The following is a 24,482-nucleotide window of genomic DNA, read 5'->3' on the forward strand; positions in this document are numbered from 1 at the left end:
AGGTGAGAGAACTGCTTGAACCCGGGAGACGGAGGTTGCAGTGAGTTGCGATCGTGCCACTGCACTCCAGCCTGGGCAATAGAGCGAGATTCCGTCTCAAAAAACAAAAAGCAAGAAACAAACAAACAAAAAAAACCTACACATTTTACCTCTACAGTCTGCTCAGAATATGTCCCAACTGTTTTCTTCTCTGCTGCTCCAAGGGACAGCAAATGTAGATAACTCTGTGGAGCCCTGCGTGCCTGAACACTGGAAATGTCTCCAGTCCACAACTTCTTTCCTTCCTCTCCAAACAATTCTTTCACACTTTTCCCGTCTTCAAACACCCAACACCACCCTCACCTCCACTCAGCTGATGGCTGTTTCCTGATTCACTCCAAAACCAAAAGAACCTCCCTGGTCAACCCTCTACCAGGGTTTCCTCCCATATCCAGCCTTATCAGAGTTCTGACCTGGCCCATAGGGGAGCTATGTGTGGCTATTTAAATTAAAATTAATTACAATTAGGTAATATTTAAAACGCAGTTCCTCAATCACACTAGCCACACTGGAAGTGGTCCATATCAACCTGCGGCCAGGGTTACAATACTGGGAAGCAAAGACGTGCATCTCCATGATCACAGAAAGTTCTACGGGCAGCTCAGGAACAGATGATTTGTCCAGGCTTCTACTCAGGGCCACACATCACTTGCTCACTAGACACCATCCACTCTTCCTGGACTTTACTCCAACAGCTGTTCCCTCTGTTCCCTCTCTTATCTCAAAACCTTTTGATTCCACTTTTTCCACCAACAACTGCTCCATTTCTCTGCTTCTCTCTGCAGCAAAACCCCACAAAAGTTTTCTGCAGTCACAGCTTCCAGTTCCTCTGCTCCCATTCTCCTACATCCATGAAAATTGGTGCTTGCCAAGACTGATGAAGGCCCCCACACTGAAGGACTCTTCTAGTGGTCAACTCTGCCTTCACCATAGTTAACATGGCAGCAGGGTCTCAACAACGCTTCGCCTCCGTGTACAACTGGCTTCCTGTGTGCCTGCACGCTCACACTGCTTCTCCTGCCTGGGCACTGCTCAGGCCTCACGGCCACAGTCGCCCCATCTCACCCATGCCAGTCTTGCTCCTCCCACTCACTCTGCACTCACTCCCTGGCCACCTGACAACGTTAAGTGGCATCTACATGCTGAGGGCTGTACATCTAAGTCCCTGGCCAGACCTCTCTCCAGACCTGACACTCCACTTGTCTGCATGACACCCAACCGAAACAAACATCATCTTCCCAAAGCTGCATCTGCAGAGGGTTTCCTGTCTAACTTACAACAACCCATCCTTCCAGGAACTTCCAGTCACCATCCTCATTTCCTCTTACACACCCCACATTCAGTCCACCAGGAAATCCTACTGACCCAGCTTCTAAATAAAGTCTATCCGGGTTTGACTCTTTGTCTCATTTCCACTGCCAGCTCTCTGGTTTGTGCCACCTGCCTGATCTTTTGGCAGAGTGATCCGATTACCTGAATGTCTCTCCTCTGCTCAAAACCCTCCAAGGACTCCCAGTTCAGAGTGAAACATTCAGTCTTTTCCAATGGCCCACAAGGCTCTAGGTAATTTTAAATTGTAAATGGTGTGAAGCAAAAACTTCAGAGTTAGCCTAGTCATGCCAATCAAAGGTCAACACAGACTTGCAACCACGAAGCTAATGCCTAATCAGGAGATAGTTCTTTGACTAAATGAAGACCTAGATCTGTCCCAGCTTACACAGGCACTCCTGGCCTCACTAACAAGGCGCAACTCAGATGCTCACCATCAACTGTACACATGTTTCTGTGTCTGTCTCCTTCAGAGTGAGATCACCGCCTCCAGCAACCTGCTCAGCACCCCCAGGCAGGAGGGCCACACCATATCCCTTTATCTCTGCATCAGACCTTACATTCCACATGTCCTTCTGAACTCTGACCAGGATGAGTTTTCAGAGCACTCCTCCTATGAGCTCTGGTGTGTCCATAAGCCACATGGGCCACTGATCACCTGCCATTCAAATCAGGAAGCAGCAATCAGAATAGGCAGCCAATGCTTGCACTGAAATGAATACACTGTCTCAGATCATTGTAAAAGTTGTAAAAGTCTCAAAAGTAGAGACCATGCCTCAGTCATTTCTGTTTCCTAATTCTTGTTACAAAATAGGTATGGATCTTTTTCTGGTGACCTTCTGACTGCAGACACAATGAGCTCACTGCATGAATAAACACACTCATATGCATCTCTACCCAGGAGTCCAAATGAAAGGCACAGAAGCAGGATAGGAAGCAGGGACCCAAACAAAATCAGGGATTCCTGTGCTATGATAGTCTTGACAAGGGGCTGAGAGGAACTGAGGCTTCTCACCTGTGCTTGTTTCTGCATTTCTCCTTTAAGATCATCAAAATATGTGCTTTCTCCTTCATCATATTCTGCATCAAACATCTCCTTCAATTTTCTCTTCTTATCCAAATGCTTTTTCTTGGCACTTTCTTCTTCGTTGGAGTCAATTTCTTCCTTAACTTCTTTCTCTACCTCTTCATTCTTAAATTTCCAGAAGAAAAAATTTTGTGTATGTTTACGAAGGTCTTTTCTTTAAACATTAGATTTTTTAAAGTTCGATTTAAACAAAAATCTTAGCAAAATCTCTTATCACTATCAATAAAACAAAACACAACAAAACCTTTGTCTCTGAATAACATGGTACTGCTACAGGAAATGGTTACATCTGCATTACAATTAGCTGCCATTCCTTAAGCTGGCTGGGAACACAAACTAGAATAAAAATAACAGATGTGTCCCTCACGGAGATGCTCCCAGACCCTGTTCCAAAGAAATATTAGGGAGAACAGGGGCTTCGTTCTTTTAAATGACACTTAAATTTAAGAAGAGGAGAATGATGGCAATGGTCGAATGTAAGTCCAAGAAACTAAGACTTCTGTGAGTGAAAAATCACAGTGGACTTGGCAAATGACTATGGCAAGAAGCGGTAGTAATTGTTATCCAAAACTTAACAAGTAAACAAGAAAGCTTCTCTTTGGTCCCCACATCCCCACCCTTTAGGAAGGAATCTATCCATCCAGTCTGCAATCTTCACACATCACAAGTAAGATTTGCATTTCTCAATGTGGGCCTCTCTCAGAACACAATGACCAAGAACAGCCAGCCACAGCAAAGTCATACCTGAGTATCGGGACCTGATTTTCCCTTGTGCACATCCCCTGTTTCCAAGTCTTCAAAGTCACCGTAGAGCTCCTCTGGGAAAAGAACACCCAAAGGCTACTCTGTGAGCCAGGCATGCAGGTGCTGCTGGCCCCACCCACCACAGGCCCACAGCGCACTCCACGCTCCAAGCCTCATTCTCACTGTTCCCGTCACTACACACACAGGCAAAACTGCACTAGGGAATGTTTCATAAAACAATTAGTATTTCATCATCTGTTTAGGTAAACTAAATGGACCCAATCCACATTTCCACACTTAGTCAAAATCCCAATTTCAATTTTTCCAGTATAGATAATGGATACTGTTGTTTTTTTTTTTTTTTTTTTTCCTGGAGATGGAGTCTCGCTCTGTCACCCAAGCTGGAGTGTAGTGACATGATCTTGGCTCACTTTAACCTCCGCCTCCTGGGTTCAAGCAATTCTACTGCCTCAGTCTCCCGAGTAGCTGGGATTATAGGCACCCACCACCAGGCCTGGCTAATTTTTGTATTTTTAGTAGAGATAGGATTTCACCATATTGGCCAGGCTGGTCTCAAACTCCTGACCTCATGATCTGCCCTCCTCAGCCTTCCAAAGTGCTGGGATTACAGGCATGAGCCACTGCACCCAACCAATGGACACTCAAAAGACACAGAGGTCTATCTGTGTCCCCCAAACGAATAGTTCAAAGAGTGAATAGAAAAGCCCCATGCTGATACCAGCACATGTGAAAAGGAGTCTCAATGTAAGTTCAACACAACACAATCGTGTAACACACCTAGGGGAAATCTTAGATTATATAAAACATAGCATTTAGATTAAGAGTAGAGCCCCAGATCCCTTTTCCTAGCCAGGGGAACTGAGACATACAACACCTGGAAAATCGGGTAACTCCCACCCCAATACTGCGCTCTACCAAGGATCTTAGCAAACGAGCACACTAGGAGACTAAATCCCACACCTGGCCGGGAGGGTCCCATGCCCACGGAGCCTCCCTCATTGCTAGCACACCAGTCCCCCCCGCAAGGCAGCAGCGAGGCTGGGGGAGGGGCGCCCACCATTGCTGAGGCTTAAGTAGATAAACAAAGCCGCTGGGAAGCTCCAACTGGGTGGAGCTCACAGCAGCTCAAGGAGTCCTGCCTGTCTCTGTAGACTCCACCTCTGGGGACAGGGCACAGCTAAACAACAACAACAACAACAACAAAAAGCAGCTGAAACCTCTGCAGACACAAACGACTCTGTCTGACAGCTTTGAAGTGAGCAGTGGATCTCCCAACACGGAGGTTGAGATCTGAGAACGGACAGACTACCTGCTCAAGTGGGTCCCTGACCCCTGAGTAGCCTAACTGGGAGACATCCCCCACTAGGGGCAGACCGACACCCCACATCTCACACGGTGGAGTACACCCCTGAGAGGAAGCTTCCATAGCAAGAATCAGACAGGTACACTCGCTGTTCAGCAATATTCTATCTTCTGCAGCCTCTGCTGCTGATAACCAGGCAAACAAGGTCTGGAGTGGACCTCAAGCAATCTCCAACAGACCTACAGCTGAGGGTCCTGACTGTTAGAAGGAAAACTAACAAACAGGAAGGACACCCACACCAAAACCCCATCAGTACGTCACCATCATCAAAGACCAGAGGCAGGTAAAACCACAAACATGGGGAAAAAGCAGGGCAGAAAAGCTGGAAATTCAAAAAATAAGAGCGCATCGCCCCCTGCAAAGTAACGCAGCTCATCTCCAGCAACGGATCAAAGCTGGACGGAGAATGACTTTGACGAGATGAGAGAAGAAGGCTCCAGTCCATCAAACTTCTCAGAGCTAAAGGAGGAATTACGTACCAGGTGCAAAGAAACTAAAAATCTTGAAAAAAATGTGGAAGAATTGATAACTAGAATAATGAATGCAGAGAAGGCCATAAACGAATGGACAGAGATGAAAACCATGACATGAGAAATACGTGACAAATGCACAAGCTTTAGTAACTGACTCGATCAACTGGAAGAAAGAGTATCAGCGATTGAGGATCAAATGAATGAAATGAAGCGAGAAGAGAAACCTAAAGAAAAAAGAAGAAAAAGAAATGAACAAAGCCTGCAAGAAGTATGGGATTATGTAAAAAGACCAAATCTATGTCTGACTGGGGTGCCTGAAAGTGAGGGGGAAAATGGAACCAAGTTGGAAAACACTCTTCAGGATATCATCCAGGAGAACTTCCCCAACCTACTAGGGCAGGCCAACATTCAAATTCAGGAAATACAGAGAACGCCACAAAGATACTCCTCGAGAAGAGCAACTCCAAGACACATAATTGCCAGATTCACCGAAGTTGAAATGAAGGAAAAAATCTTAAGGGCAGCCAGAGAGAAAGGTCGGGTTACCCACAAAGGGAAGCCCATCAGACTAACAGCAGATCTCTCAGCAGAAACTCTACAAGCCAGAAGAGAGTGGGGGCCAATATTCAACATTCTTAAAGAAAAGAATTTTCAACCCAGAATTTCATATCCAGCCAAACTAAGTTTCATAAGTGAAGGAGAAATAAAATCCTTTACAGATAAGCAAATGCTTAGAGATTTTGTCACCACCAGGCCTGCCTTACAAGAGACCCTGAAGGAAGCACTAAACATGGAAAGGAACAACCGGTACCAGCCATTGCAAAAACATGCCAAAATGTAAAGACCATCGAGGCTAGGAAGAAACTGCATCAACTAACGAGCAAAATAACCAGTTAATATCATAATGGCAGGATCAAGTTCACACATAACAATATTAATCTTAAATGTAAATGGACTAAATGCTCCAATTAAAAGACACAGACTGGCAAACTGGATAAAGAGTCAAGACCCATCAGTTTGCTGTATTCAGGAGACCCATCTCACATGCAGAGACATACATAGACTCAAAATAAAGGGATGGAGGAAGGTCTACTAAGCAAATGGAGAACAAAAAAAAGCAGGGGTTGCAATACTAGTCTCTGATAAAACAGACTTTAAACCATCAAAGATCAAAAGAGACAAAGAAGGCCATTACATAATGGTAAAGGGATCATTTCAACAGGAAGAGCTAACTATCCTAAATATATATGCACCCAATACAGGAGCACCCAGATTCATAAAGCAAGTCCTTAAAGACTTACAAAGAGACTTAGACTCCCATACAATAATAATGGGAGACTTCAACACCCCACTGTCAACATTAGACAGATCAACAAGACAGAAAGTTAACAAGGATATCCAGGAATTGAACTCATCTCTGCAGCAAGCAGACCTAATAGACATCTACAGAACTCTCCACCCCAAATCAACAGAATATACATTCTACTCAGCACCACATCACACTTATTCCAAAATTGACCACATAATTGGAAGTAAAGCACTCCTCAGCAAATGTACAAGAACAGAAATTATAACAAACTGTCTCTCAGACCACACTGTAATCAAACTAGAACTCAGGACTAAGAAACTCAATCAAAACCGCTCAACTACATGGAAACTGAATAACCTGCTCCTGAATGACTACTGGGTCCATAATGAAATGAAGGCACAAATAAAGATGTTCTTTGAAACCAATGAGAACAAAGATACAACATACCAGAATCTCTGGGACACATTTAAAGCAGTGTGTAGAGGGAAATTTATAGCACTAAATGCACACAAGAGACAGTTGGAAAGATCTAAAATTGACACTCTAACATCACAATTAAAAGAACTAGAGAAGCAAGAGCAAACACATTCAAAAGCTAGCAGAAGGCAAGAAATAACTAAGATCAGAGCAGAACTGAAGGAGATAGAGACACAAAAAACCCTCCAAAAAATCAATGAATCCAGAAGTTGGTTTTTGGAAAAGATCAACAAAATTGATAGACCGCTAGCAAGACTAATAAAGAAGAAAAGAGAGAACAATCAAATAGACACAATAAAAAATGATAAAGGGGTTATCACCACCGACCCCACAGAAATACAAACTACCATCAGAGAATATTATATTATAAACACTTCTACGCAAATAAACTAGAAAATCTAGAAGAAATGGATAATTTCCTGGACACTTACACTCTCCCAAGACTAAACCAGGAAGAAGCTGAATTCCTGAATAGACCAACAGCAGGCTCTGAAACTGAGGCAATAATTAATAGCCTACCAACGGAAAAAAGACCAGGATCAGATGGATTCACAGCTGAATTCTACCAGAGGTACAAGGAGGAGCTGGTACCATTCCTTCTGAAACTATTCCAATCAATAGAAAAAGAGGGAATCCTCCCTAACTCATTTTATGAGGCCAACATCATCCTGATACCAAAGCCTGGCAGAGACACAACAAAAAAAGAGAATTTTAGACCAATATCCCTGATGAACATCGATGCAAAAATCCTCAATTAAATACTGGCAAACCGGATTCAGCAGCACATCAAAAAGCTTATCCACCATGATCAAGTGGGCTTCATCCCTCGGATGCAAGGCTGGTTCAACATAGGCAAGTTAATAAACGTAATCCAGCATATAAACAGAACCAAAGACAAAAACCACATGATTATCTCAATAGATGCAGAAAAGGCCTTTGACAAAATTCAACAGCCCTTCATGCTAAAAACGCTCAATAAATTGGGTATTGATGGAACGTATCTCAAAATCATAAGACCTATTTATGACAAACCCACAGCCAATATCATACTGAATAGGCAAAAACTGGAAAAATTCCCTTTGAAAACTGGCACAAGACAGGGATGCCCTCTCTCACCACTCGTATTCAACATAGTGTTGGAAGTTCTGGCTAGGGCAATCAGGCAAGAGAAAGAAATCAAGGGTATTCAGTTAGGAAAAGAAGAAGTCAAATTGTCCCTGTTTGCAGATGACATGATTGTCTATTTAGAAAACCCATTGTCTCAGCCCAAAATCTCCTTAAGCTGATAAGAAACTTCAGCAAAGTCTCAGGATACAAAATTAATGTGCAAAAATCACAAGTATTCTTATACACCAGTAACAGACAGAGAGCCAAATCATGAATGAACTTCCATTCACAATTGCTTCAAAGAGAATGAAATACCTAGGAATCCAACTTACTAGGGATGTAAAGGACCTCTTCAAGGAGAACTACAAGCCACTGATCAGTGAAATAAAAGAGGACACAAACAAATGGAAGAACATACCATGCTCATGGATAGGAAGAATCAATATCGTGAAAATGGCCATACTGCCCAAGGTAATTTATAGATTCAATGCCATCCCCATCAAGCTCCCAATGAGTTTCTTCACAGAATTGGAAAAAACTGCTTAAAAGTTCATATGGAACCAAAAAAGACCCCGCATTGCCAAGACAATCCTAAGTCAAAAGAACAAAGCTGGAGGTATCATGCTACCTGACTTCAAACTATACTACAAGGCTACAGTAACCAAAACAGCATAGTACTGGTACCAAAATAGAGATATAGACCAATGGAACAGAACAGAGTCCTCAGAAATAATACCACACATCTACAGCCATCTGATCTTTGACAAACCTCAGAAAAACAAGAAATGGGGAAAGGATTCCCTATTTAATAAATGGTGTTGGGAAAATTGGCTAGCCATAAGTACAAAGCTGAAACTGGATCCTTTCCTTACTCCTTATACAAAAATTAATTCAAGATGGATTAGAGACTTAAATGTTAGACGTAATACCATAAAAACCCTAGAAGAAAACCTAGGTAATACCATTCAGGACATAGGCATGGGCAAGGAATTCATGTCTAAAACACCAAAAGCAACAGCAACAAAAGCCAAAATTGACAAATGGGATCTCATTAAACTAAAGAGCTTCTGCACAGCAAAAGAAACTACCATCAGAGTGAACAGGCAACCTACAGAATGGGAGAAACTTTTTGCAATCTACTCATCTGACAAAGGGCTAATATCCAGAACCTACAAAGAACTCAAACAAATTTACAAGAAAAAAACAAACAACCCCATCAAAAAGTGGGCAAAGGATATGAACAGACAGTTCTCAAAAGAAGACATTCATACAGCCAATAGACACATGAAAAAATGCTCATCATCACTGGCCATCAGAGAAATGCAAATCAAAACCACAATGAGATACCATCTCACACCAGTTAGAATGGCGATCATTAAAAAGTCAGGAAACAACAGGTGCTGGAGAGGATGTGGAGAAATAGGAACACTTTTACACTGTTGGTGGGATTGTAAACTAGTTCAACCATTATAGAAAACAGTTTGGCGATTCCTCAAGGATCTAGAACTAGAAGTACCATATGACCCAGCCATCCCATTACTGGGTATATACCCAAAGGATTATAAATCATGCTCCTATAAAGACACATGTACACGTATGTTTATTGCGGCACTACTCACAATAGCAAAGACTTGGAATCAACCCAAATGTCCATCAGTGACAGACTGGATTAAGAAAATGTGGCACATATACACCATGGAATACTATGCAGCCATAAAAAAGGATGAGTTTGTGTCCTTTGTAGGGACATGGATGCAGCTGGAAACCATCATTCTCAGCAAACTATCGCAAGAACAGAAAACCAAACACCGCATGTTCTCACTCATAGGTGAGAACTGAACAATGAGATCACTTGGACTCGGGAAGGGGAACATCACACACCAGGGCCTATCACGGGGAGTGGGGAGGGGGAAGGGATTGCATTGGGAGTTATATCTGATGTAAATGACAAGTTGATGGGTGCTGACGAGTTGATGGGTGCAGCACGCCAACATGGCACAAGTATACATATGTAACAAACCTGCACGTTATCCACATGTACCCTAGAACTTAAAGTATAACAAAAAAAAAAAAAAAAGAATCCCTGCCTACCCCCCCCCCAAAAAAAAAAAAAAAAAGAGTAGAGCCCCAAACCACACCAAACCCATGGGAAGAGCTTATTCACTCATTCATTCCTTCATTTGTTTTTGGAGCTCTGGGCTCAATTACAGTTCCCATTCTTAAAAGAAATAGACAAGTAAGGCTGCGTGCAGTGGCTCATGACTGTAAACCCAGCACTTTGGGGGCCTGGGAGGCAGAGGTTGCAGTGAGCCATAATTGCGTCACTGAACTCTGGCCTGGGTGACAGAGTGAGACCCTGTCTCAAAAAAAGGAAAACAAAAGAAACAGGCAAGTTAAAACTCATTTGGGAGAGCAATGTTTAGAAGGCTATTAAAACATTTTCACTTAAGGGCCAAAGAACCAGGTAGAAGTTATAATAGATAGGAAGCGCCTATTTGTAATAAAAGCAAAAAAGGAGAAAATAGGAATCAACCTAACAAGAAATGCACCGGAACTTTATTTAAAAAAAAAAAAAAAAAAAAAAAAAGAAGAAAAGCTTTAATATGCTACCAAAGGATGAAAGGAATAGTATCACCACCAACACTCGTATGTGCTCTGCACACCAGGCACTGCATTAAGTACTTTCCTAAGCTTAACCACATTCTTCAACCCAAGGAAGTAGGTGTTGTAAATATTATCTACGGAATAATGATATGTTCTCATTTCAAAAGAAAGACTCGACTTCACAAATACGCCAATTCTCCTTTTAGCACAGTTACAACCCAAAACCACCACTAAGGATTTCTGATCTAGAGAAGATAACACATTATTCCCTCCTAAAAAGCGTAACCTAAACTCTAGGTTACCTAGACAGGAGACGATCAGTGGAGAATTCTGAAAGGTGGAAAGAAAAAGGCTGCTGACAGACTCTAGGACTAGGGAATGTATAGTGGCCAGGTGTCTCCTTGGACCTCATCCAACAGGAAAGGGACCCAGGCCCAGAGTCTCCCAACTCCCAAGGTAGCAATAGAAGGCAACCCAGGCAGACTCAGTCCTCCCAGATCAAAGGAGATCTTCCCCACAACAAGAAAACCAGCTCCACACACCAAGACAACCACCATTCCCCACCCACCTAGCTGCAGCAGGTGGCCCAGCCTGGGGCAGCTCCCCTGTTCCCTCAGGTGGGCATCAGCAGGGACTGGTGGGAGAACCCCAGTGATACCAGATACGCCAAACAGACCAAAATAACACCATGAAGGCTCTGAAATTAAATTGTCAATGGAATTACAGCCCACAAAGTAGACCAGGACCTATAGACTAAACCGAAACAGGACTGCCTGCAAAAATAAAAAAATTACATAGGCAGATGTTGGAACCATCATCGCTTATAGCAGTCAGTATAAAAATGCTTCAACAAGCAACTACAAATCCTATGGCAACAAACAAAGAACTGAAAATGTCAGCAAAGAAACTGAAGAAGAATCAAATGGAAATTACAGAAATATAAAATACAGTAACAGAATTTAAAAAAAAAAAATCTATCTGGATGGGCTCTATTGAGTAAAAGTGGAGATGACAGAGGACAGAATCAGAGAAGCTGAAACCTGATCAACAGAATTCACCCAGTCTGAAAAACAGAGAGAAAATAACCTGAAAACAAATGAACAGAGCTGCACGGACCTGTGGGACAATAACAAAAGACCCCGCATTTATGTTATCTGAGTCCCATAGGAGACCAGAGCTGCGAAAGCATGCAAATAACTAATTCCTGATGCTTCCCACATTTGGTGAAAGATATAAACTTACAGATTCAAGAAGCTGAGCAAACCTGTAAGTATACCAAAAGAAAGCAACACTGATTAAACTTTCAAAACTAAAAACAAAGATCAAAAAAGGGAGAATGCCAGCAGGGACACGCCAACTCAAATGCCAGTGTATTTCTCCTCTAAAATCATGGAGGCCAGAAGGAAGTGGCACAACATTTTTAAGTGCTTAAAAACAAACAAAAAAAAAAAAACAAAAAAACCTGTTGGCTACAAATTATATATCCCATGAAACTACCCTTCAGAAATGAAGAGAGAAATAAAGACATTCTCAGAGGAAGAGAATATAGGAATTTGTCACTGGTAAATTTAGAAATGCTAAAAAGTGGCTACAGAAATATATTCTGTCATTTCCACTACACAAAAAATTAAAACAAAAAAAAATCAAAATAAAAAAATGACTACAGAAAGTTCTTATGCAGAAGGGATGAATATGGGACTATGGGAGGAGGGACAAAGGAAAGACCAGAAATGTGGAAACCTCACACTAGACAATCCATAGTTCTTAAAATCACATTTGACAACTCAAACAAAAACTATACCACCACCTAATACTCAAGCCAGTGATTTATAAGAGTGGAAATGGTAAAGAGACATAAATGCAAGGCAGGTTTCCACACTTTGAAGTGGTAAATACTGGTACCAGTGGACTACTATATTACAACGCATATTGTAACATCCAGAGCAAACACTTTAAGACTATACAAAGAGGTACACGCAACAACATTATACAGAAATAGATCAAGATGGAGCTAAAGAAAAAGGAAACAAAAAAGCAAATAATAAAAACATCAGATATAAGCAATTATGTAACAATAAGCACCTTAAATGTAAATGGTCTAAATAAACCAAAAGACAGATTGATGAAGAGCCTATAATAAACACATGGCCCAACTAGATACTGTTCATAAGAAACTTCAAACTCACATAAGGACCTAAGTAGGCTGAAAGTAAAAGAGTGGAGAAAGATATCTTATATAATCATTAATTTTTTAAGGAAGCAGGAATGAATATATTAATATCTCATGAAGTAGACTTCAAGCAAAATAATTTACCAGAGCTGGAGAGAGGGTCTTTGCTGAATTTTAAGATAATAAAATTTCCTATGCTGCCTTGACATCTTTGAGCCTTACAGGGCCCCAGAGGCCTAGCCATGGGTTTTCCTGTTTCTGACAGACAGCTCCTACCCTGCCACCCAGCAGGAAAGGCTCCCCACCTGGCTAGTTCTTTTATCAGCCAGAGCAGCTGCACCTCAGCCTAAGAAGTTTCACTTCACCTGTCTGCCAGCCCATGAATTTATTCAAACAAGCCAACTGCATTCCCCCTCAGGAACCATTAGTCATTGTGCGCTCTTGTTACTACCAAGCCTGCCTGCCTCCTCAGACCCCAGCCCTCACTCCGCTACAGAGTACGGTGCCCATCTGACCCTGTGTGGCATTCAGTGTCCTCCTCTGAGCTGTGGGTATATGTGACTAAAACACTGCTGTCAATCTCATCCATCCACACCAGGTGTTGTGTTCAGCCATCTCCTACACTTTAGGGCAGGGACCCCTCCTTCACCAATGGCGTGAAAAGGAAGTGACCATAACAACTGCTTAATGACAAAAGGATTAACCCACCAAGAAGACATCTACTTCAACATCCTCCTCTCAGCAACTGTTACAACTAGGCAGAGGTTGGGCGCAGTGGCTCATGCCTGTAATCCCAGCACTCTGGGAGGCCAAGACAAAGGACTGCTTGTGGCCAGGAGTTTGAGCGTGGGAAACATAGCAAGGCCCTGTCTCTCCAAAAAATTTTAAATTTAGCCAGGTATGGCGGCACACACCTATAGTACCAGCTACTCAGGAGGTTAAGCCAGGGGAACTGCTTGAGCCTAGGAGGTCAAGGCTGCAGTGAGTCATGTTCGTGCCACTGCACTCTAGCATAAGTGACAGAGTGAAACTAGGCAGCAAAGGAGTAAGGATTTACAAAAGATCTGAATAGTCAACCAGCAAAATCTGACATCTGTACAACACCCCACTCCCCAACAGTAAAATACACACATTTTTAAAGCCAACGGAAATCTACCAAGATGAAATACATTTGGGGCAATAAAAGAAATCACAGCAAATCTAAAAGAATTCAAATCATAAGAATATGTTCTCAGAACATAATGTAATCAAGCTAGAAATCTATAACAGAAAGACAGGAAACTCTCTAAATACTTGATAATTAAAACAACATATATATAAATAATGCATGGGCCAAAAAGAAGTCCCAAAGGAAATATGAATGAAAATACAACACATGAACATTTGTGGGGTACAGCACAGCAGTACAGAGAAGGAAACTTAAGCACTAAATGCTCACATTAGAAATGAGAAAAGATAAACCAATAACCTAAGAAACTTCAAGATTAACAAACCCCAAACAGAAGAATAGAAATAATAAGGGCAGAAATTGGCCGGGCACGGTGGCTCATGCCTGTAATCCCAGCACTTTGGGAGGCCAAGGCGGGTGGATCACCTGAGGTAGGGAGTTTGAGACCAGCCTGACCAACATGGAGAAACCCGTCTCTACAAAAAATAACAAAAAATTAGCTGTGCGTGGTGGTGCATGTTTGTAATCCCAGCTACTCGGGAAGCTGAGGCAGGAGAATCACTTGAACCCAGAGGCGGAGGTTGCAGGGAGCCAAGATCGTGCCATTGCACTCCAGCCTGGGCAACAAGAGTGAAACTCAGTCTCAAAAAAAAAAAAAACTAAATAAATGAAAAATAAAGGGCAGAAATCAATAAAATTGAAAACAGAAAAACAGAGAAAAGCAATGAAACAAAAAGCTGGTTATTTGAATAGAATCAACAAAACTAATAAATTTTACGACAAAGATAAAAACAGAGAAGACACAAACCAACAACATCACGAATAAAACAGGGGTTATCAAAAAGGCTCCCGCAGCCGTTAAAGAGTGTTAAGCAAATACTCTAAACATCACCCTCAGACTACTCAAGCTGGTCTCTTCAAGGCACTCAGTGCAACTTCCACTTCCCTAACAGGACTTGAAATACCTTGAAAATCATAAACTACCAAAATTCAGGCAAGATGAAATAGATAATCTGAATCATCTTATAACCATTAAAGACATAAAATTTGTAATTAAGAGCTTCTGGAACAAGAAATCTCCAGGCACAGATGGTTTCACTGCAGAATTACATCAAATATTTAAAGAATTCATCCCAATTCTATGCAAACTCCTCCAGAAAACAGAATAGGGAACACTTTGCAACTCTTTTTATGAGGCTAGTATTATCCCAATGCCAAAATCAGATGAAGACAGTACCCCCACAAAAAGAAAAAACAAAACAAAACAAAAAACCCACAGACCAATATCGCTCATGAATGAAAAAGTCCTCAACAAAATACTATCAAATGGAATCCAACAACACATAAAAAGATTTGTTTAAAAATTTTCACATGGCGATCTTTTCATAGTTCATAAGTGTGATGACTGGGTATTCATGCATATATGTGGGATATGCCACCCTTGACCCTTGTTACAACATTAGCACATTAACCATCTGACATGAAAAGAAAAAACAAAGAACACACATATTTCCATATGTTGTATCTTCATTTTCATTCATGATCGAGTGAGAGTTATTCCAGGAATACAAGACTGCTTTGACATTCAAAAAATTAATCAAGCCAGATGCGATGGCTCCTGCCTGTAAACCTAATGCTTGGGAGGCTGAAGTGGCAGGACCCCTTGAAGCCAAGAGTTCCCTTGAAGCCAAGACCAGCCTAGGCAACACAGTAAGACCCGGCTCTACAAAAAAAAAAAAAAAAAATTAGCCAGGCATGATAGCACACAAGTGTAGTCCCAGCTACTTGGGTGGTGGAGGAAGGAGGATCACTGAAGCACAGGAGGTCAAGGCTGCAGTGAGCCATGATCGCACCACTGTACTCCAGCCTGGGTGACAGAGGAAGGCTGTGTCTCAAAAAATAAAAGGATCAGTGTAATCTATATCAAAAGAGTAAAGAATGAAACCCATATCCAGATGATCATATCAACTGACACCAAAAGGCATTAGACAAAATTCAACATCCAATCATGACAATAAATAAATAACAGTGAAAAGACTGGGAACAACATAGGAAGTCCACTCCCAGCACTCTTACTCCACATTGTACTAAAAGTCCAGTCACTGAATTAAGGCAGAAAAATTTAAAACAGAAAGAAGGCCGGGTGTGGTTGCTCACGCCTATAATCCCAGCACTCTGGGAGGCTGAGGCAGGCAGATCACTGGAGTTCAGGAGTTTGAGAGCAGTCTGAGCAACATAGTGAGACCCCATCACTACCCCCAAAAAATTTAATTAAAAAAAAAAAAAAAGAAGGAAAAGCCATAAAGCCATACAGGTTGAAAATAAAGAAATAACACTGTCTCTATGTTTTCTACACAACTGTCTGTGTAGACAATACCAGGTAATCTACAAAGACGAAACAAAACAAAATCCTTCTACAACTAATAAATGAGTTTAGTAGGATAAAAGATAAACAAATGAAAATCAATCAAAATGAAATACTTAGGTCTAAACTTATCAAAACATATTCTCAACCAGTATGCTGAAAATTGTAATACTGATGAAAGAAATAAAAAACTAAAATGAATAAATATACTGTGTTCATATATTTTAATACTCAAAATAGAAAAAGATTCTCCCCTCAAACTGATCTATGGTTTAATGCAATCCCTATCAAAATCCCAGCTAAGTTGTTGTAGACATAAACAAGTTTATTCTAAAATTTATATGGAAAGTCACAAGCCTTGGGATAGCTTAACCAATCTTGAAAAAGAAGAATAAAGTAAGAGGAGTCACTCTACTCAACAGTAACACTCACTATAAAGCTACAGGAACCTAGACAGCAAGGGTCGTACTGGCCAAAGGATTGATACATGAAGTCAGTGGAATACAAGAGAACCCAGAAACAGATTCACACAAAGATGCTCAACTAACTTTTTACAAAAGTCAAAAGCAATTCAATAAAATAAATGGTGCTAGAAAAATTATTCAACCGCAGGCGAAAATACAAACCTCGACCTAAGCCTCATATCTTATAAAATGAAAAAATCAAAATAGATCATGGGTGTAAAGAGAAAACAAAAAATACTGTAAAACTTTTAGAAAACAACATAGGAGAAAAACTTCAGGATCAAAGAATAGGAAATAATTCCCAGACTTGATACAAGTTTCATATTCTCTAAAACAAAAAACAAAAAAACTGGCAAATTGGATTTCATCAAAAATAAAAACTTTTGCTCTGTGAAAGGCCCCGTTAAGAAAATGAAAACTACAGACTAGGAGAAGTATCTGCAAATCACACATCTGACAATGGAGTTAAATATATAATGAACTCACAGTACCCAATGCAACCCAATTTTTAAAAGTGCAAAAAAAAAGACATCCCCAGACATTTTTTATCTGTATAGAAGATATAAAAATGCAAATAAACGCATGAAAAAATGCTCACCATTATTAGCCACTGGGGAAGTGTAACTTAAAACCACAATGAAATATCACATACCTATTAGACTAGCTAGAGAATAAACAACGAGAACACCACACATTGGCAAGGATGTAAAGAAATTGGATCACTCACATAATTGCTGGTAGAAACATCAAATGGCCCAACTACTCTGGCAGTCTCCTATGAAACTGTGCAATTACCATATGACCCAGCAATTGCATTATTGGGCATTTATTTCCCAGAAAAATGGGAAGTGCATATTTACACAAAAACCTGTATACAAATGTTCATAGTAGCTCAATTCTAACAGGCAAAAATTGAAAATAGGCCAGGAGTTCAAGACCAGCCTGAGCAACACAGCAAGATCCTGTCTCTATAAAACAAACAAACAAATAAAAAAATATTAGCCAGGCACGGTGGTGCATGCCTGTAGTCCCAGCTCCTTGGGGGTGCTGATGTGGGAAGATTACTTGAGCCTAGGAGGTCGAGGCTACAGTGAGCCAATACCACACCACTGCACCCAGACTGGGCATCAGAGCAAGACCCTGTCAGAAAACAAAACAAAACAAACTGAAAACAATCCAGCTTGATCTTAGATGAATGGTTAAACAAACCGGTACATCCACATAATGCAGCACTACTCAGCAATAAAAAGGAATGAACTGTGGTATATGTACCAACTTGAATGGATCTCCAGGAAATTATGCTGAGTGAAAAAAAGCCCCTCACAAAAGGTTATAGGCTGTATTATTCTGTTTATTTAACATTCTTGAAGATGACAAAATTGTAGAAACAGAAAACACATTATGGTTCACAAGGGAAGGAACTGGGGGCTGGGGAACAGCAGGGGCGTGGGTGTGTTTATAAAACAGCAATACAAGCGATTCTTGTGATGGAACTGCTCTGTATCTTAACTGTTGGTAGACACACAAACCTACACATGTGATAAAAGAGCACAGAAGTATATACACACAAACGTAAAACACACACACACAGGTAAAACTGGAAAAATCTACAGAGGATCAGCAGATTGTATCAATGTTGGCATCCAGGCTATGACCTTGTATTACAGTACACACAGTATACACAGTACATATATATAGATAGTGCTATAGTATAAGATACAGGAGATCTCTCTGTATTCGTTCTTACAAGTGCATGTCAATCTACAATTACTTCAAACTTAAAAGTTTAATTAGGAAAAAACGTACCACAAACTTTTCTTTTGGAAATAGAAAAGGTGATTCTTTTTTTTTTTTTTCTGAGACGGAGTCTCGCACTGTTGCCCAGGCTGGACTGCAGTGGCGCGACCTCAGCTCACTGCAACCTCCGCCTCCTGGGTTCAAGGAATTCTCCTGCCTCAGCCTCCTGAGTAGCTAGGATTATAGGCATGTGCCACCATGCTCAGCTAATTTTTATATTTTTAGTAGAGACAGGCTTTCACCAGGCCAGGCTGATCTCAAACTCCTGACCTCGTGATCTGCCTGCCTCGGCCTCCCAAAGTACTAGGATTATAGGCGTGAGCCACTGCGCCCAGCCAGAAAAGGCGATTCTTAAGTTCACGTGGAAAATAAGCAAAATCAGGACAAAGCAAGGATGTTTACTTTGACTTCTAACCCACACTGTCCTGGAAGTTTAGGCCAGGGCAGTAAGGCAAGAAAAATTAAGTCATCCAGATAGGAAAGAAAGAAAGTAAAACCACTGGGATCTATCTCAGCCTTTCTGTAGATAAAGAGAATCCTGCTTGGCTCCCAGAACCATCCCGCACAGAAACTGGGGGAACCATATGAGATTGGACCAGGGTGAAAGGTCAAAGCAGAACTTGGAAGCCCAGGCAGAACAGGAGAAAAAGCAGCATAAAAAAAAAGAATCCTTGGGGTAGTAAGAAGTATTTACTTAGAAAACCATGAATACTGTTTAGTCAAAGTTTACCCCTCCCCTCCAAACACACACTTGAGGTCAGGAGTTTCAGACTAGCCTGGCCAACGTGGTAAAACCCCGTCTCTACTAAAAATAAAAAAACTAGCCAGGCGTGGTAGTGGCTGCCTGTAATCTCAGCTACTCGCGAGGCTGGGGCACGAGAATTGCTTGAACCTGGAAGGCAGAGGCTGCAGTGAGCTGAGATCATGCCACTACACTCCAGCCTGGGTGACAGAACGAGACTCTGTCTCAAAAAAAAAAAAAAAAGAACTAACAAGTAATTTAGCAAGATTGCAGGATACAAGACCAATATAAAAAAATCAACTGCATTTCTTATATATTAGCCATACATAAATACAAGTAGATATGAAAATAAATTGCTGACAGTGATATAAGACCTGAATCCTGAAAACCTTGCTGAGAGAAAGTAAAGAACAAGATAAATGGAGAGTTACTATGTTCATAGATCAGAAAACTCAATGTGGTTAAGATGTCAATTTTCCCAAATTGTTTACAAGTTCCATGAAATCCCAATCAAAATTGCAGTGGGCTTTTTTATAGCAATTGACATGTTCATCTTAAAATTTATATGAAAATGCAAAGAACCTAGATTAACCAAAACAATTTTGAAAAGGAGACTAAAGTTTGAAAAACTACCTAAAGTTAAAAACTACCCAATTCCAAGACTAATTATAAAGCTGTAAGTAACAGAGACAGTGTTGGTATTGGTATAAAAATAAACAAATATATCAATGGAACAGAACAGAGAGCCCAGAAATATGCACCCATAATATGGCCAACCAATACAGGGCAATTCAATAGGGAAAAAAATAGTTTATCAGCAGAAGGTGCTGGGAAAAGTGGATATCAATATGTCAAAAGGAACCTAAATCCATACCTAACACCCTATAAAAAAATTAACTCAAAAAGAATTATAGACCTAAATGTAAAACCTGAAACTATAAGACTTATAGAATATATGAGACAATTTGTGACGTTGGGTGAGGCAACGATTTCTTTCATACACTATCAAAAGCACAGTCCATAAGAGAAAATTTTGGGCAGGGCATAGTGGCTCATGCCTGTAATCCCAGCACTTTGGGAGGCTGAGGCGGGTGGATCACCTGAGGTCAGGAGTTCAAGACCAACCTGACCAATATGGCAAAACCCCATCTCTACTAAAAATACAAAAATTAGGCAGGCATGATGGCGGGCGCCTGTAATCCCAGCTACTTGGGAGGCTGAGGCAGGAGGACAGCTTGAACCCAGTGGGCAGAGGTTGCAGTTAGCTGAGATCGCATCGCACTCTGGGAGACAGAGCAAGACTCCATTCCCCCCGAAAAAAATTGTTTTGATAAATTGACCTACACCAAAATTAAATACTTTGCTCTGTGAAAAACACTATTAAAAACAGAAAAGACAAGGCACACACTAGGCAAAAATAATTGCATATCACATGTCATACAGAATTTGTATCAAAAATACATAAAATTTCTTAGAATTCAACCCAATTAAAATAATGTGCAAAAGATTTGGACAGATATTTCATCAAAGAAGACACAGATGGCAAATAAGCACATGGAAAAATGCCCAAAACCATTAGTCACTAAAACTTCAAGATACCACTCTATGCCTAAAAGAAAGCCTACAATTTAAAAAGACTGATACTACCAGGTACTGGCAAAGATGTAGAGTGAAGCAACCAGAAGTCACATAAAGTTATAGTGGCAATGGAAAATGGTGTAAACACTTTAGAAAACAGTTGGGTAATTTCTTAAAAAATTAAATGTGTACCTATCATATGACCCATTTAGTCCATTCTGAACTACTTATTTACCCAAAAGAAATAAAAGTGGTTCATATAAAGACTTCTACAAAAATGTTCACAGCAGCCTTACTCATAAGAGCCAAAACCTGGAAATAATTGTTTATTAACAGGTTAACAGATAAATAAATTGCTATACATCATACAATGGACTACCCATTAGCCAACAAAAAGAAATAAAGATGCAACAGCATGGATGAATCTTGAAATAATCATGCTGAGTAAAAGAAGTCAGACAGAAAAGAGCACATATTGTAGGATCCCATTTCGAATAAATTCTAAAGGGCACAACCTACTGAATAGTGACACAAGGCAGCTGAATGTACCTGGCGATGGAAGAGGACAGGATGGAGGGTTACACAGTGGTGTAAACTGTGAGGGTGATAAATGTGTTCATTATTTTGATTGTGGCGACGGTATACTCACATATTAAAGTTTATCAAATTGTACACTTTAAACACTGTAGTTTACCATCAATTATACCTCACTAAAGTGATTAAAAAAGAAACCCACCACACTTTCTTTTGAAAACAAAAGACGATTCTCAAGTTCCTGTGGAAAAAACAATAAGCAAGTGAGAATAGTCAGGAGAATGCTTAAAAAAGCCCCTAGTTGGGCCGGGCGCGGTGGCTCAAGCCTGTAATCCCAGCACTTTGGGAGGCCGAGGCGGGCGGATCACAAGGTCAGGAGATCGAGACCACAGTGAAACCCCGTCTCTACTAAAAATACAAAAAATTAGCCGGGTGCGGTGGCGGGCGCCTGTAGTCCCAGCTACTCAGGAGGCTGAGGCAGGAGAATGGCGGGAACCCGGGAGGCGGAGCTTGCAGTGAGCCGAGATCGCGCCACTGCACTCCAGCCTGGGCAACAGCGTGAGACTCCGTCTCAAAAAAAAAAAAAAAAAAAAAAAAAAAAAAAAAAAGCCCCTAGCAGAATAAAAAGAGAAAGAAACTGTTGAGACACAGTTTTAATAACTGGGGTCTTAATAACATGATAAAGCTACATAGAGTACTAAATTATAGTAATAATAAATGAACCAACAGAGATCAATGATATTAACCTGAAAGTCCAGACAAAATATATATATATATATATATATATATATATATATATATATATATATAAAGAATACATTCACATACTACAGACTAGTCACAGTGGCTCATGCCTATAATCCCAGCACTTTGGAAGGCTAAGGTGCGAGGTAAGGTGCGAGGATTGCTTAAGCCCAGGAATTCAAGGCCAGCCTAGGCAACATGGCAAGACCCCCATCTGTACAAACTATTTAAAAATTAGCCAGGCATGGTGGTATACATCTGTGGTTCAAGCTACTTAGGAGGCTGAGGCAGGAGGATCTCTTAAGCCTAGGAGTTTGAGACCAGCCTGGGCAACATAAAAAGACTGTCTATACAAAAAAATTTAAAATTAGCTGGGTGTAGTGATGCAAGCCTGTAGTCCTAGCTACTCAGGAGGCTTGGGTCTGCGACGCTGAGGCTGCAGTGGGCCATGACCACACCAAAGCACTCCAGCCTGGGTAACAGAGCGAGATCCTGTCTCAAGACAAAACGAAAAGAATGACCTTCCAAGAAACCATGTGGCAGTTGTAATCCATAAAAATGACTCAATTATAACACTTATGAATCTATCTTATGAAAATAAAAAGCCTGAGCCAAGAATTATTTCAAAGTTGTTCAGTGTGGAGTTCTTTATAAAATGAGCAAAGTACAAAACTACTTAGATATTGAAAAAACTATGACTTCAATAATGGTATGATATTTAAATAATAAATATGAAATCTTTGAAAAAATTTAATGACAAAATTTATATAAAGTACATCACTTAAGCAATCCTCCTGCCAAAAATTATATAAAGTACAACTAAAAAGGTTTATACACATGATTTTTAAATGACTAGAAGGAAACTACTGAAGAGGTTAACGAAGGTTTTTTAAGGGTTAGTAGAATTCTGGTATGTTATGTGCTTTTCATTCTAAATTTTCTACAATGCATACTACCTTTATTATGAAAAGAAAAACATAAATGCCATTTGTATGTATTTTTCACATCACACAAAATCTATTTTTAACAAACACATGACTAAAATTTATGGAAAGTTTCTCACTTTTAAGGTCCATATGTAGTAAATCAGTTAGCCAACTGAGAAAATAACATCATCATAAAAGGAAAATCTGGAATATTACCTGGCTCATTACTCCTGTCTGAATTCCCCAAAGCATTTCACAAGTGACTATGATTTTCAATTTGACTATTGTCTAAGATACAGAAGAAAATAAAGTTTAGAGAAGCCAGTCTTCCTGAAGAACCCAGCTCTTCACTTACCATCTTCTGCTAAGACCTTGGCTGCATCTTTATCATCTTCCCACTTTCCAGTCACGAAGCAATCTCTGATACTGTTCATAACCTTACGCAGAAAAGTCAGCACTTAGGTGAGATGTTCCAATCACTCAGCAAAACAACTCTAAGAAATGGCAGTAGGCAACGACTTGCCTTTAAATATTTCCCACCTTCATGAATATTCTCATTCCAAATGAGCCCAGGAAATAACTTTACCTTTGATGGAGACAGTATAACCACAGAGATAAAACACATTAAGCAGCAGATAGGGAAAGTATTAAATACTACTAGTCTACTAACCTCGTAAGTAAACAAACAGATAATTACTAATTCAACTAATTTTCAATTGTATTAAGGTTTCTAAGGCGATGCAATGAGACAGTAGTTTACAAAGTTGGTCTTGCTATTTGTTAATCTAAACCTGTCTGTTTGAAAACTTAATTCCTATAAAACGGGAGAAGATATTTGTAAATTATGTATCTGATAAGGGACTTATATCCAGAATATATAAACAACGCATACAACTAAGTAATTTAATTTTTGAAATGGGCAAACAATATGAAGAATATATACAAATAGCCAATAAGCACATGAAAAGATGTTCAACATCATTATCAGGGAAATGCAAGTCAATACTATGAGACACAATTTCACCCTGTCTAGGATGGCTATAATCAAAAAGACAGATAATAACAAGTGCTGGTGAAGAAGTGGTGAAACTGGAACCCACATACAGTGCCAGTGAGTAAGTAAAATGGCACAGTCACTTTTGAAAAGAGAAATGAGAGAGTATAAAGCAAATGAATAATTATGCGATTCTCTAATTTCATCATCTTCTGATTCAACCAGGGAATAATTCTCCAGTGGAAGAATGAATAGGATGTAGTCCTGAATGTGAACTGGAAATATCTATAAGAACTCTCCTGGTTCGGGTAGCTGAGAAGGCCTAGAAGTAATGACCAACTCATGGCAGTAAGCATTCCTATGCCTAGGCTGTCATGTTGAAATACCATTTTGTACTAAAAGAAATCAGGACTTCTTATGGGTGATTCCAAGTGCTCTCTCATATCA

At 40.3% G+C, this 24,482-nt stretch overlaps 1 protein-coding gene and 1 non-coding gene across 9 annotated transcripts in view; one reads left to right on the forward strand and one right to left on the reverse strand.

Moving 5' to 3' along the window:
- The window catches only part of LOC105486637 (ribosome biogenesis protein BMS1 homolog), a 56,679-nt gene that overhangs the window by 14,694 nt on the left and 17,503 nt on the right, over positions 1-24,482 (reverse strand). For 7 of the 8 annotated variants that reach the window (XR_011608038.1, XR_011608037.1, XR_011608036.1 and 4 more), the window contains exons 13-15: positions 23,397-23,478; positions 3,200-3,273; positions 2,384-2,560 (exon numbers count right to left, since the gene is read on the reverse strand). Coding sequence is in view for 5 of the 8 variants with exons in the window: in XM_071070106.1 (XP_070926207.1) it covers positions 2,384-2,560; positions 3,200-3,273; positions 23,397-23,478 (333 nt within the window). In the remaining 3 variants the exon portion in view is untranslated. Of the gene's footprint in view, positions 1-1,837; positions 2,027-2,383; positions 2,561-3,199; positions 3,274-23,396; positions 23,479-24,482 lie in introns of those variants that run through there. The other variant, XM_071070110.1, reaches the window with a different exon arrangement.
- LOC139356457 (small nucleolar RNA U13) lies at positions 15,269-15,372 on the forward strand. The gene has a single exon (XR_011608430.1). It is a non-coding gene; the product is annotated as a small nucleolar RNA U13 (small nucleolar RNA).

Source organism: Macaca nemestrina, chromosome 9 (assembly GCF_043159975.1).
Source record: "Macaca nemestrina isolate mMacNem1 chromosome 9, mMacNem.hap1, whole genome shotgun sequence".
Lineage (NCBI taxonomy): Eukaryota > Metazoa > Chordata > Mammalia > Primates > Cercopithecidae > Macaca > Macaca nemestrina.